Below are 15455 nucleotides of genomic sequence, written 5' to 3'. Positions count from 1 at the left end.
AAACAGGTCGTTTGGAGATTTTCCCTTCATGACATCACAGAGGGCAGTAGCCCCTCCCCCATGTGGGTGACACTCCCACAGCTAGGTGTTTGTTCTGCCCTCTGAGTCTGCCTTCTCACCGTAAACAATAGGACATGGAGCGAGAAAGCCCGAGACACCCAATCCCTTCCAGAGAGGGGGCGTGGTCAGTCATTTACATATTTAAAGGTACAGACACAGAAACAGACTGTTCTGAGCAGGGCTGAAATAGAGGGGTTTATAGACATGATCAAATACAGGATCAGAGTGGATTTAGAACAAGAAACTTCACACTTGTTTTGAGGAGCTCAGAGACTTATTTAAACTGGTTGAAGAGGAGAATATGTGACCTTTAAGAGAGGAATGCTGGATTAAAACGGGAACATTTATTTTTATTTCATGCTGACTTTAAGAAAAATGACTGAAACCTCCCTATGTAACACAAAATCACAAACCCCACCTGTAACATTGATGTAGACTGTCGTGAAGGCCGCCAGAGGAACAGCAGCCACGTTCTGCGCTCGAACCCGAAGGGAGAAAAATGGCGTGGTCTCGTAGTCGAGCGGCTCGGACACCAGGATGGAAGCAGAGCCGTCCTCACGGTTTGGTGAGAGATAGAACCGGACTGGCATGTTGGTTTCAGGGACCATCCCGTCCTCCAGGTTGTAGGTCACCCGCGGGTCACCCAGGTGAGAGGTGGCTCTGATCGTCTGAGCAGGAGGAGAGGTGAAATCATTAGTCTGCTTGGCTGGAGGCCTGGATGACAGGTTCTGTTAAAGTATTATGTTCTTGGTGCTTACAGAACAGAAGGAAGTCTGACGCGTACATCCAGTCCAGCTTTCTTTATTTAGTGGATTAAATAAAGAGGGAGCTGATTTGCCTCCTCGTTATGGGGATGATGATAAAATCAGAGTGAGGCGGAAGATATGCCCGCACACTTGCTCAAATGCCACAAAAGCCTTTAATTCATTAAAATCACAACGTTCCGAGCAACAGTCCTCATCTGTGATAATCAAAAAATTATATGTGTGGTGGTGACGCTGCAGACTCTGTCCTAGTCCCTGGATTTTCATGTTCTGGTGTTTCATGTTCATGTGTTTCGGTTGACTTGGACATTTCTGAGCAGAGAGCTGGTGTGTTTATAATATTGATGTGAAGAGCCAAGCGGATAAAGCACATTTGAAAACGAGGGTGAACCTTGTGTTGGCTGTTACTTGTGGACGTGAAGTTGGTCTGCTTCCTGTTTGACAGGCAGGTGACAAACACCGGCAGTTAGCGTGTGCTAGCTCGCTAAATTATCGGCTTTTCCATGACAGCAAGCGTAATATTCTCAGGTAGCTAACAGTGTAGGTACAAGCTGTAAACATACAAAAAAGTAAAAGTCCTGCAATGGGCATACGATGAGCCCAGGAGGAGGGGACCAAAATGAATGTTGTGTTTACAAATTGCAATGACCATAACTACTGACTCCACCTTTAAGGTCACAGGCACAAAGAAGCTCTTATACTTCTATGGTAAATACTAACCATAGGTATTCATAGAGACCACATAGAACAGACTCTGTTTCAAAGCTTTATCTTCCTCATATCCAGTTTGTCACTTTGGTTGATGCCTGTGAGCTTTCAATAGGATCTGCTCCATCTCAGCCATTTAATCAAAGCGATATGGACACACCACAGAACCAGTATGCTCACAGCGAAAAAGCTGACAGGCTCCACCTGAGGCTGTATGTAGATTCATCAAAGCTAAAGAGGAAATGTAGGAGGTCATCAGGAAAAGTTAATCAGTCAATCAGTTAAAACACTAGCTGCACATTATTTTAGACTTTGGACAGAGCCAAGCTAGCTCCCTACATCCTCTCTGAATGCTGAGCTAGTCATCCAGACATCAAAGTAGTATCCATATTCTCATCCAAGTCTCGGCAAGTCAGAAGGTAATATCCTTAATGTTGATATTTGTTCACATGTGACCTTAGAACAGTGTCACACCACACTTATGTTTTGTGGTTTGCGAGACGCACTGATTGGTCCAAACTTTGATACCAAGCTTGCTAATTGATTATCTGAGTAGAAACAGAGTGAAGACGTCAGTCATATCTTTTATCGGAGTCCTGAAACAACCTCTTATCTCTAAATGAATCCCCTCGTGAGGACCTTGAAGGAATGAAAAGGGATTTTTGCGCTCTCCAGATTGACAGAATATATTTCTCACATCAAAGGAGACTTTTTGATTGGATTTAATGCGCCTGCAGTCATGAAACTTGCTTAACACATGTGATCTGGTGTCAGCTTCCTCATTCAGCATACAGCTCAAACACGCTCTCTGACAAGCCTTCAGAGACCGATTCTGAGCACAAAGAGAACGCTGTGTAGCAAGCAAACAAACAAACAAACAAACAAACAACAAAAACAGCATCTCAAAAAGACACAAGACGAGAAAACATCTTAAAGCTGCAGGCAGAGCTACATGCACACATACCACGATGGGCGTGTCCCTGGCCGTGTTTTCAGGGATGACCACGCTGTAGCTCTCCTTGTCCCACTCCGGCGGCTGGTTCTTCACATTGGTGATGGTGACTGACAGCTCTACGGCGGTGCTTCGGTTTCCTCCATCAGTCGCTATGATTTCCCGCGTGATGTAAGTTCTCTGCAGGCAACAATGACACGTCAGACATCACAGCATTCACAGCTGGAACACTTAGTCAATACAAGAAATGAATAACAACTGTTTACTGGAAGTGTTTGACAGATTTTGCAGAAGACGTCAAACAGTTGATGTGTCTAATTTCTCAGCAAATGGTTAACATTTAAACAGGTTTATATTTCTGTGACAAGCTGTCATTGGCTTTGATTCTCCAGTACAGGTAGCCTACAGCTTTGTCTTACATCTCGGAGTACTTTTCATTTTTCTATTGCTTCTCTTGTTTGGTTGTAAATCTTTTTAGAATTCATTAACATGCTTTAAATAAGATAGATGGATAAATGATCTGACAAATGAACAGTTTATCTCCGGGCCGTCACTCTGATGAATGTTTTGAACTCAGTCACAGGTCAGATGAGATCGACTTTAATGACCCCACAGGACTTTTGTTTTGGTCACCGGGTTCAGAAACAATCTCTGTTTAATCGTCCAGCAGTTCTTTTCACACATGCACAAAACTTATGAGTTTCCTGAATGTTTCATGGTGAGCAGCATGTGTGAACAAACACAGCTGAGTTATTCACCCCCTGATTTTATACAGACTTGTTCCTGCAGCCCCCTCGTACATTTTCTGCACAAAGTCAGTGTGATCTGATGTGTGAACGCAGCAGGAAATAATCCGGAAGATTCCCTGAAAGGAGTGAGAGGGCATGATGATGTTTATGTCGAGTAAAAAGACTATCTGGACGACTATGAGACCGCTTTAAGACGTTTCTAAACAAGGTCTAAAATTCTTAAATGTTCTAAAGATTATCTTGTGTGTTAAGAGTGATGTCTTGTCTCGGTCTCGATCCCTAAATGCCTTGGTCTTGTCTCGGTCTTGCCCTGCTTTGGTCTTCATCTTGTCTCGTACTCTGGTCTGGGGTATGTCTTGGTCTCGGTTAGTGTGGTGTTGACTACAACATAACTTAGAGGAGGAACATTAAACGAAGCTTCAAACAGCAGTACTCGGACCGTAAAGACACATAAACAAGATTAAGGTATCAAGCATGTTGTCCTTGTACCTGGCCCAAAAAAAACATGACTCTGATTCCCATATTGCTCCAAAACAAAATAAGTGATGGGAGGGGGTCTAAAGATAGGGCAGGTCATTTCATTTAAATTTTTGATGCTTTTATTAAATAAACTTTCAATCCAAACAGCAAACAAAAAATGAACCAAATGATTCAGCAATAAAGAAAAAAAGATCCAGTTTCCCCTGCAGTCCAAGGTCTATTTTGAATCCATCTCATGATTTTATCCTGACAAAAACACGATGACATACCTGCCTGTCTACCTTCCTGCACAGATTCTGCACATGCATCAATAGTTTATGAGCACAAATTTCTAGAAGCTTCAGCAAGAATAGCAGTGAAAGGAGGTTTGCAACTGAAGTGAGTCAGTGCATGTTCATGTGTGTGTGTGTGTGTGTGTGTGCGTGTGCGTGTGCGTGTGCGTGTGTGTGATCATCTTTTTATCCTCACGGTAAGTCGTGTTACCTTCAGCTTAGCCTCGCAGGTTTCTAGTAAATTAGCATCATCCAGCAGACTGACAGTTATAACTTCCAGTTCATACCTGAATCTGAAGTTTTTGTTTGAATTTATAAAAAAACATCACTTGGATAGATTTGGAACAGAGGGAGCTGGTTGACGTGTAATTCAGGCTGCAAAATATCCACTTTACTTTAGTGACTGTGCTGTGATTGAAGCACCAGAAAGTAAGGAGATATCAGCCCTGTTTAGTGTTGTAGTATTTAAAATCTGTCTTGGTATCAAGACAGACCGGGCTCAAGACCACTTTTTGAAGGTCTCGTCTCGGAATCGAAAGCATGCAGTCTTGTCTCGGTCTCAGACTCGGTGGACTCCAGATTTAAAATCAAGACCAGTCAAGATCCCCACTGATAGGCTATTTTTCCAAGTCATTTCTGTGATTAGAAGGAAAACACCTCTTTCTCAAACAACATATCACTTGTTCATATAACTAGTTTGATTTTTATCCACATGGTTACGGCTGCAATCTTCCCTGTGTCACTGGCTAAGTGAGTGACACGCCTCCTGCACTCAAGAGGATGATTTTCTGTGATATTTATGGTCTTGGTCTGGGTTTTTGTCTTGACTTAGCGTCGACCTCTAAATGTCTTGGTCTTGTTGGTCTTGGAGCACTCTGGTCTCGGTAAAGATTTTTTAAAGATTTATTTTTGTGCTTTTTTGTGCCTTCAATGGAGAAATAGGACAGTAGATAGAGTCGGACATCAGGGGGAGAGAGAGAGTGAGGAATGACATGCGGGAAAGGAGCCACAGGTCTGATTGAACCTGGGCTGCCCGCTTGGAAGACTACAGCCTCCATACATGGGACGCGCGCACTAACCACTGCGCCAACAGCGCCCTGGTAAGAGTGGTCTTGACGACAACACTAGCCCTGTTCAGTCTGCTGCTTCAAGCCGCGATATTTACGCCCCTGTGACGTTTCACCGTCAATCTGAATGTCCTGGAGGCGTTATGGGGAAGAGACGGGAGAGAACAGTGGGGCCTGACCAATATGAGACTTTTGGGTCCGATACCGATAACGATATCAGGGAGGGAAAAGATCTGATACCGATATATCGGCCAATATCTTTCTTAGATCTTTCTTCACTCTGTAGAGATAGATATAGATCTGCAGTTATCAAACAGGATGGTCACTCAGCTGGAAAGTAACTACGCATGTGCGTGCGTCACATCTTGACACTCTGGAGAGTGATGATGCTTGCAGTAATCCTTATAGCGCCCTCTGCTGATGAAAGAGAACTGCTAGCGTTATACACTTAATCTCAAATGAAATGCTTTTTGACTGGTGAATAAATCTAGAAATATCCGCGCATATCTGCGACTAAATTAGCCGATACCGATAGTGACTGGATTTGCTAATATTGGCCGATATTATTGGCTGGCTAATCAGTCAGGCTCTAGAAAACGGCGCTGTGTGTGCGTGCATGTCTAACTGTGTATGTATGTGGAGCTCCATGCTCGCTAAAATGCAATGTGACTTCACAGACTGGGGCACCAATAAAACACAATCGCTGAATAAAAATGAACGTACTAAGACGTGATGACGGCTGAGATTAGTGACTGCACTTTTAAAAAAAAGAAGCAATCTGAGCTTCTGTCCACTACATGGGACACAACAGGGTAAATGGAAATGTTCCTTCAGCTGCTGTTGAAGTGCTTGACTTTGTTTGTCTGAATTAGATAATGTGTTACATCATATTAAACTCACAGCAGAGTGAAAAAACTCTGAAATCCTCTAAAGAGCTTTTTTTCACCGCTAAGAGAAGATAATTAAATTTCATTCTATCCACTCACAGTGAAAAATAATAAAAGTCATAGTTAAACCACTTTGTTAATACAAAAACTGGTCAAATAAGGATTCAATTGTTACAATGTAATGAATGTATTAATGCAAATCAAGGCTTGGTGACTCTATTATTGTACTGCTGCAGCCTGATAAAAAGAAATCTCACTTAACTCCAGAATTACATTTTCTCTTCTCGGGACAATCCAATTAGTATTTGTGAACAAGTCTCCTCCGAAGCTCCAAACCACACAGAGAACAAAGATTGTAATCTGTGATGTCCGATGTGGACCAAGCTGCTGCTGCTTTTACAATCAATGCCAGTCTGAATGGCTTTGTGGAAACATCCAGCTCAGGTTTATAATTACATTTATATTAAAAGTGTCACATCCAGGTACGTCTGGAGCACTGGGCCGGGTGGCCTGAGGGTCTATTTGTCCTGCTGTGAGCAGTCAATGTGAGCAGCAAGAATGAGTGAATATCTTTCTGAGCGCACACATTATCATGTGCGAGTGCGACTCTCTGGGTTGGTTTATTGTGCTCAGCAAGTTGCCGGATGGTTAAAACCATGATCCATCCATCCATACATTTTCTTCCGCTTATTCGAGGTTGTGTCTCTGTGGCAGCAAGCGCAGTAAGTCAAGCCAGACTTCACTATCCGCAGCAACGTTTTCCAGCTCCTACTGGGGGATGTAATCCCTCCAGTGAGCTACCCCGCGGTCTCCTCCCAAAAGGGCGTGCTCGGAAAACCTCCAAAGGGAGGCGTCCAGGAGGATCCTGATCAGATGCCTGAACCACCTCAACTCGCTTCTTTTGATGTGAAGGAGCAGCAGCTCTACTCCGAGCTCCCCCTGAATGTCTGAGCTCCACCCCCTCTCTCTTAGGCTGACACCCTCGTATCTGCGATCTTATTCTTTTGGTCACAAAGGTTGTGACCAAGAGGTTAGTATATGGAGAGTATAATCATGATGTTGTTACATTTTGTTGGTGTCTTCACCAAACAAACGTGATTTATTACGTTTGTTATTCTATCTTATAAATGCTGGTTTGCGATTTGGATATTCCACTTGGTCATATTGCGATTTTATTAATTTGCAAGTAACTGTGCAGGAAAGTTAGCTTTCACAACTAATGGTTCCTGTGGACAGGATGGCCCGGGATGGAGTCAAGCCCCCCCGGCCTGAATGATAAATCCAGTCCGCCTCTGGTCACATCTGAACCTGAAGTTATCCATCAAATGATTTGGATTCCCGCAGACCATCTTGTTCTATATTCTGTTCTAAATTCCCTGCAGAGTTGTGCTGTACAGGCGGCTGGCCCTGCATGGATCCAGCTGGCTCTACTGTATTTGGGCACAGGAATAATCGCAGAGTGTCTCCTTTAGAGTTTTCTCTCAGAAAGGCTGCGAGTTGCCAGTTGGGAGCAGAGCTGCAAGTTCTCCTGTGAAGTTTGTGTTGTGAAAATTTTGCAGATTGTTGCTGAATACTCGTTCCCTGTAATCAGAAACTCTGATGAGAAAATCAAGTTAGAACAACGTCTTGGACCGGCGGAGACTTTTAACATTTAATGAAGTGCTTTTACAGTCTTAGTTACAGCACAAAGCTCGTTGCATGATTCAAACAGACTCAGAAACCGCTCTTAAATATGCAGCAGCTTTGTTCAGCGAGGTCTGGGGCTGAGCACTTTCAATTTTGCATGAAGTCAGCAGCAAAATTGCCAGGGACTTCCAATAATAAGAAAGTATGCTAAATAATACACGTCTTTATAGTGCTGTGGCAAGTTTGTAGCTGCAGAACAACTTCTATCTTTGAAGAAGAAAACATGAAAAGCTCCAACATGTCGCTCAAACACTCTGACACAGTAATCCACTTCAAGTGCATCAATTAGTCAATGCACAGCGACCACTGGAGGACAGATTTATAACCTTTGTTGCTGCTGCTTTACATGTTAAACACAATCATTTATATAACGCTCAAATAATTCCCTTTTGAAAAAAAAAGGAGCTGTCTTATTTCTCTTCAGGGGAATGATCTTTGCAGCACTTTTCTAAAGCACGTTACAGTTTGGGTTTCAGAGAAGGCGTTGGCTTCGAGGTGATCGTGCTCTGCAAGTGAAATCGCAGGTATGGCCTTCGAATTGTTTCACTTAATAGCATCAAAGTACACGACTCGCCCAAAGCTGCTGCACGCCGGCAAGTCTCCTCATCAAAGTGCGAGATGATACACTCAAATTAAAGTGTCGAACCTGTTTGAGCAAGGCCACGCAAAGAGTCCTGATAATTAGCTTCTTAGCAGACCTGAGCTTTCCGGTCTCTGTCTGACAGATACGCTTATTTAAAGCTGTTTCTTACACATATTTCAAGGATATTCTATGGTATCAGTGGAAGTGGAATCATCATAAATAACCACAAGAATCTCAAGCTGTTAGGATCTATTTTTAATAATGTGTTTAGCCTGCATGACTCTGCTGCCTCCATCTTCTTCCTCTGTGGTGTTTTCAAATGCAGCACCTCTGGGAGTACACACATCCCGGATCACTTTGAGGCGGATCATTCATTAACTTTGTCGACACAGACCCAGAGGCCGCTATGTGACACAGACTGTATGTGTGTGTGTGTGTGTGTGTGTGTGTGTGTGTGTGTGTGTAGCAGTGGGTAATAAGCGATGACCGACCTGTGATATGGGCTGATTAACGTAGACCCATCCAGTGACGGGGTTGACCCGCAGGTACTCGGGTGGCTCCAGGGACATGGAGTAAGTTACCGCTGCATTAGTGCCAAAGTCGTCATCGTGAGCCGCCACGCGCAGGAAACTTGTGCCGACCAGCGTGTCCTCTCTCAGGAAGTCTACAGGGGGGGGAAAAAACATGTGAGGCTGAGTGTGAGGCATGGTAACTAAACTAAACTAAACACATGTTATAAATGTTTTTGTTGAGTACTTACATTACCTCAAATATTTCCAACAGTTATCAAAACATAGAAATAATTCATTTATTAGTTGTAAGAGGACATGGCAGACACAGCATGTGTATCGTTGCCGTGGAAACGGCGGATGTTTTGTCAATGACTGCTGCATAAGTAAGCGTGAGCTGCTTCTGAAAGCTGCCGTACTGTTGCTGTATGTGCTGCTGTGATAAAAACGTCATGTAAATTATACTCGGATACGTTAGCTCGTCTGTAAACATATTCTCTTCCTCAGGTCGGATCGCCCCCGGTTTTCTACACTACTGTCAACTTGGAGGTCGTTTTCATCGGGGGTGTGGGGTGGGGAGAAGTAGATAAGTTGTGATAAGTTTAACAGCTTAAAAACAACAGGAGGATTTGTTTCTTTGCAGAATGCTACTTATGAATGCACGGGACAAGAGAAGACAAGAAATAAGAAGTACAGCTTTGTCCACAGGGGTTGCCGTGACAACACCAACTGAACAGTAGGACGTCAAATGTGCAATATGCCAGCTTCCATCGTGGGGGGTATTTTGTTTTCACTTTTGTCAAACAGGAGGAGTAGGAAACATGACGTCGATACTGAAAGGAGGTCTATTCTGCTGATTCATATTTAAACACATACATAAAATGTTGCGATGTTTGATATCCACACAACACAAGATACATGGTTGTTGGCGTAATCCCCGGACGTGGTTTCCTGCTGTTCTGAACGAGATGTTACGAGAACCCTGTGAGACTTGGCCAGAACCTGGCAAAGTTGTAGGACACGTCCACCCCAGCAGCTCTCTAAAGGACACACCCCCACCCAGAAGTTCACTTGAAATGTTCCTGACACTGCAAACAGAGCTGGCCAATCAGAGGAGAGTGGGCACCAGGGGAGGGGGGGGGGGGGGGGGGCCTTAAAGAGACAGCCGCTGAAATGAAGCGTTTCAGGCAGAGGCTGACATGAGAGATTTTACTGACGCCAGTATCAGATACATGAGGAGGTTTTTGAGCTACACATCTCACAACTCTACTCTATAGGTGTCCCAGAGTGACATCATTAATGCTGACAGTGACTTTAATAGATCTCCTTTAAACACAGTCGTTCGTATTCATGGTCCTCGTTATATTCCTGCTTTAATGATATTCGTTTTTGTTGCGTCAGCTGTTTCAAACACTTACACTCGTAGCGCAAATTCTCGAACTTTGGGCTGTTGTCATTCTGGTCCAGAATCTGGATGGTGAGCTGACAGATGCCGATGAGCGGCTCCTCGGCCCAGTCAGTGGCCGTTACCGTAATCAAATACTCCCTCTGTCGCTCCCTGTCGAACCTCCGGGCTGTCACAATCACTCCTGCAAAGACACACATGAATAAATATTTATTCATCCACCCGTTCAGCTGCTCTCCAATTCAGTCGTCTGTGCACCGCATTTAAGCATCCATCCGTCTTTTCATCCGTCGTAGCGTCCATCCATGAATCAGGAAAACAAGTCAACAATCATAAATGTGTTCTGAGAAAGTCGAGCATTTCTTTAAAGTGCAGGGACTTTGTTATGAAATCATGAGAAATGAAAACAGAGGTCTGACCCAACGTGCAGAGACTATATGAGCTTCATTATGTAGATTCACATTCATACTTCGAGGGCTCTCACTGAGACGTCCACATTAAATAAATTAAATAAACACAATGATGATTGACGGGCAGGTTTTGGCATTTGATGCATATTCTTTCAAATATAAAGTTCAGTTATGAGCACATTTCCTCTCAGCTAAGGTCACACTTTACAATAAATGACTGGATGTCAATTAGAGTTGAAAAGCAGCGCTGTCTTTGCACAGTGAGCCCTTTGCTCTGCGTCTAATTGAGAGCTATTTTAGCCCAGACATCCGTGTCCACTCTACCTGTGTCTGGATGGATTCTGAAGGCGGGCATGGCGCTGTCTCTGTGCATTAAGCCATATTTGACTTTTCCATTTGCTCCCTCATCTGCATCCACCGCATGCACTTGCAACACAAAAGTCCCCGTCGGCTGGTTTTCCAGCACTGAAGCCTGCTCACGATATTGCTGGCACTGAGAGTCAGAGAGAGCGAGAGAGAGAGAGAGAGAGAGAGAGAGAGAGAGAGAGAGAGAGAGAGAGAGAGAGAGAAGGAGAGACAAACAAACAAGAAGCATCCTTAATATGTATGAGAATATATAATGAAAAAATCTTACAGCAAAGAGAGTACAAGGATCATAGGAATAGGGCACGATGCACACACAGGGAGGTACAGTATAGATACAGCAGGCAGCGTCTATAGAAAGGAAAACATTTTAGCTTATTTCTTTTGAAGAGCCAGCAGTGAACAGCTTTGTCTTAGCCGCGGATTCAATCCATTCCCCCTAATGAACATATGCCCCAGATAAAGAGGCACTCTCTGGAGTCTTTCTTTTTGAAATCAGACATAAATGCATGCTTCTCTTTCAACAGAATGACCATGAAAAAAGGGAAAACAAACGGCGAGGAGGAGCGAGAGCCAGACCGATACGGATCAAAGGATGAGAGGGAGCATTGTAGAGAGGAATAAAGCAGGGGTTAATGGGTCGTGATGGCACAGACAGTAGTACGGCCTGCAGGTATCTTTTCACAAAACTCACATTATATCACACAGAAGGTCATGCTAGTCGAGATGGTTCTGAGGCGTAAATTGAAATTTGAACACGTCGAGTTGTAGAGACTTACGGCCAAACTGACAGACCTCAGGAGCTGTCTCCTGTACAAGTTCAAGTCACTCCTAATTAAGGAGCAAGTTAATTAAACAGGTAGACTATATTGTGATGATGTTGCACTTTTTCCCCCCATAAATTAATTGAAACCCCAATGGAGAGCCTAAAGATAGAGGGGGTGTGCAGGCTAATCAGAACTCATGGGAAAACAGAGCGCGGAGAGACGCAGGCCAGGGGAAATGAGAACGCCAGGGCAAAAAAAAAAAAAAAAACCCGAAGAAAGAAAAACTCAGGGAGAGCTGGCAGGTGGGATAAAGAGAGGGAGAGGGAGGAGTGATAGACGGAGGAATAACTGAAGTGCACTGAGAGGAAGAGGCAGACAGGCAGAAAAAACCTTTGTAGGCCATATTGTGTAAGCACAATCTTTGATTTGAGTCAAAACAACCGACTGTCAGCAATTTAGACGGCTTCAGGATGACAGCAGCAACAACAGAGAGCCAAAACAATGCTTTAAAGGAGTCATTCTACATTTCGTAAAACAGATGCTGAGACCCTCATATCTGTGCTGCAAAAATGAAACCACCTCCATGAGCTAGTTAGCTTAGCATAGCATAAAGAAACGTGCACTGTCTCTTTTCAGCCAGTCACCTCTTGGAGCATGGAAAAATCTGATATTGGTCGGGCCCTAGATATTAGCACGCTAACGAGAGCCGTTACTGAACACTCCTCCTCCTGCACGCTCTCCCCAGGTGTTCTTATGAACCTACACCACACAGAAATTCTCCCGCTGTGTTTGAAAGGGAAAGTCTGGAACATTTCAGGGCCGGTATGTCTGGAAATTATCTGGAAACTGTCCTGAAGTCATGTGAGGAAGGTGGAAGGTGACCATGCTAGCTAATGCATTATGCTAACACTCGATTCACAAGATAAACAAAGAATCGATCCTGACCTCCTCAAAGACAGGTTTGTTGTTGTTGACATCATCCACTCCGACGATGACACGTGCGGTGGAGGAGAGAGGGTGCGGTCCGCCTGATGCATTGTCGTCTGTGGCCGTCACATTCAGGACGTACTCCAGGCCTTGAAGCTTGGGCAGGGGAGTGGAGCGGAGACGAATCAACCCTTCAAAGACAACGCACACGTTGAATGGCACGTTATAAAACACAGTAAGTACATCTGTTCCATTAGTCTTTAAGCATGGATGTCACTGCCACAGCGGCCTTGCATGTTGAAGGATGCCATCAATAAAAAACAAAGCGGGGGATGTAAACTGGATGTTGTTGTTCTTCAAAGTGAGATAGCAAGACGCAGAAATCCACCTCAGAGTTCCAGAGAAAGGTAAAAAATATCTGATATGCAGACTAAACCCAAAAAGCAATTTCACAGCTGTGATCTCGTCACTTTTCTAATCAAATAATTGCACGCTCTCCTCCGAAGATGCCCATCCAACTCAGGCACTTGAGCGCAAACATGAAGTCGTAAGTGACTGGGGTTAGAAGTTAACCATGCTCAGCAGATGCCTATTAGCTGTTCCCCCCCTCCCCTCTTTGTCTGCTTTCATGTAACAGTGAGGATCAAAGGTGGGATAAAAGGATGCAGCATCTGAGTCAACATCTTTCTCGTCGAGAGTGAAACAAAACATCAGAGGTTGCAGGACGAACATGCAGTCTGTGATGTGGGGGAAAGTCATTGAAGTGAAAGCATCGGAAGGTTTTTTATTTTCTCTGTGTGTTTCGATTCATCTCCTTTAATGCTTTTGATTAAAGACAGCTCGGCATGCTGACACACGAGGATGCGAGTGCCTGACTTTCCTCTCTTCCCAATTTACTCGTCTTCCCTGCTGCCCAAAGAGCAGAGAAGCATCCTGGCTCCTAATGACGGTGCGTGACATTGACAGCGCTGCACCACTACATTAAAATAAGTGAACTGTGCGATGCACACGGTAATTCTCTGGGCTTAAATGTCAACCTTGTTTACAAATGCGACAAGCGGCTATTCAATGAGGCAGTCCTCCTGGTATATACAGCACCGTAAGTGGAAAGCCATATAGTGGTTTTCCATGCACCCAAAGGATATCAGCCTTAGTAATTTTTTGCTCTGAAAAATACACAAAAATAGGTGGCAGGGAATATAAAAAGCGGACACAAAGGGAAGGAGAGCCGACAGAGCGCAGCCTGCAGATTGTGAGCCATGATAGAGCAGTTGTTGTGAAATTGAATTGAAAGGGTTGGGTGACAAATGTCACAGTGATTGCCACTGGTTTCGGATCAAAGCATAAATAAAAAAAAAAGATAAACTGTGCAGTCGCCAGCGCTAGAAAGACGGGAAACGTTCCTCTGTGAGAGCGAAGGAAAAAAAAGAGAAACCCAGAGTGGAAATTTCCTAAATAATGTCATCGTTTACATTTTATGACCTCAATAATGAAAAGAGCAGCACTCGTTTTGAAGTTACAGCTTTTCATAAAAACTTTTAATACCTTTCCACATTGACTTTGAGAGTAGAGGGCGTTCATTACACGCCATTGTAGGAGGAATATGTTAGTGGAAATTGAATATGTGATTTGACGAAAAGCCTGTCAATTAGAGCGAGAACTTAAAAAGTGTGAACCCCCTTGAAGGAAAATGAAGAAGTATCACCTTTCTGGCTGTCGATGACAAAGTTCCCTTCCTCATTGCCGGCTGTTATTGAATAGATTATCCCGTCTCCGTCCGGGTCTTTGGCCAGAACTGTTGCGACCAGAGTGTTGGGGCCTGCGTCCTCGGACACAAACGTTCGATATCTGCAAAGAGTTAGAAATAGAAGTCATTGATAGGAACAAACACAGGCTGGAGATACAAATCATCTCCTCAGTCTGAAGCATCAGCAGCCTGATTGGACTTATGGTTGTGGCTTTTGCTTGTCACTATGATTTAACCTTTCCTCTTAGCCGGCCAGACCGGAGACAAATGATAACGTCTACTGGGATGTTGAAGTCATTGAACAAATGGTGCTTCCACATACCCGGCCCACAGTGGGCCATTTGATCCAGTGCCTTTTAAAATGTCAACAGTGATTTGCTCGCTGTGTGGTGCTGGGCAGCGAGATGCCCGTCCAGACACCGGAGACTGATATATATATATATATATGGCTGTGGAACAAAGCTCGATGGGGTGAAGATGAGCTGCGTGACTCGGAGGACGCGGAGAGATGAAGAGAAATGGAAAACAGGGCAGAGGCGAGAGAGGAGCAGGTGACAGAAAAGAAGGCTGGCACCAAAGTGACAGGTGAAGTGATATGTGGGGGTGAGAGAGGAGAGCGTGAGTAGAGAGGAAGGCTGATAGACAGAGAGAGGATGGGGGGGGGGCGTGCTCTCTCTCAGTTGGAGTTGATTCGTCAGCAGAACTTATCCCCTGTGAGATTCTGTGCTGCATCCTCCTCCTAATGTGTGTGTGTGTGTTAGTGTGTGTGTGTGTGTCTGGGGGGGGAGTCAGTGTCTGAAGTGAGAAGTCAGGGGTGATTGATGGTTTACAGAAGAACGCTGATGGGTGATTCATCTCCGCCAGCCGCTGCAGTCTCCGTGGCAACATGAGTGACCTGTAATCTGTCACCCGGCTCAGAGGCCACCTCTCCGCCGCTCCCTGGGACGACATGTATACACTCGCCTGTATACACTGTCCTCCCAGCTTCACCCAGCGTCTCACTGAACTGCGAACCAGACGGTGCAGGCCTGCCGTCCCCCGTCTGCCGGACCACATGTCTTGATTATTTGCATTTTCACAGTCGCTCTCCTGCACCGGGCTGCACTTCAATCACTTTAA

General features: G+C 44.5%; 1 protein-coding gene across 1 annotated transcript in view; it reads right to left on the bottom strand.

Moving 5' to 3' along the window:
* Positions 1 to 15455, bottom strand: part of LOC109988318 (neural-cadherin-like) — a 111175-nt gene that overhangs the window by 45188 nt on the left and 50532 nt on the right. The window contains exons 7-13 of the mRNA XM_020639767.3: positions 14295 to 14437; positions 12608 to 12780; positions 10857 to 11025; positions 10136 to 10306; positions 8700 to 8872; positions 2497 to 2664; positions 479 to 728 (exon numbers count right to left, since the gene is read on the bottom strand). Of these exons, the coding sequence (XP_020495423.2) occupies positions 479 to 728; positions 2497 to 2664; positions 8700 to 8872; positions 10136 to 10306; positions 10857 to 11025; positions 12608 to 12780; positions 14295 to 14437 (1247 nt within the window). The remainder of the gene's footprint in view (positions 1 to 478; positions 729 to 2496; positions 2665 to 8699; positions 8873 to 10135; positions 10307 to 10856; positions 11026 to 12607; positions 12781 to 14294; positions 14438 to 15455) is intronic.

This window comes from Labrus bergylta, chromosome 7, assembly GCF_963930695.1.
Source record: "Labrus bergylta chromosome 7, fLabBer1.1, whole genome shotgun sequence".
NCBI lineage: Eukaryota > Metazoa > Chordata > Actinopteri > Labriformes > Labridae > Labrus > Labrus bergylta.
Note: the sequence above shows the minus strand (reverse complement) of the source record. Positions and strands in the feature narration are given on the sequence as shown.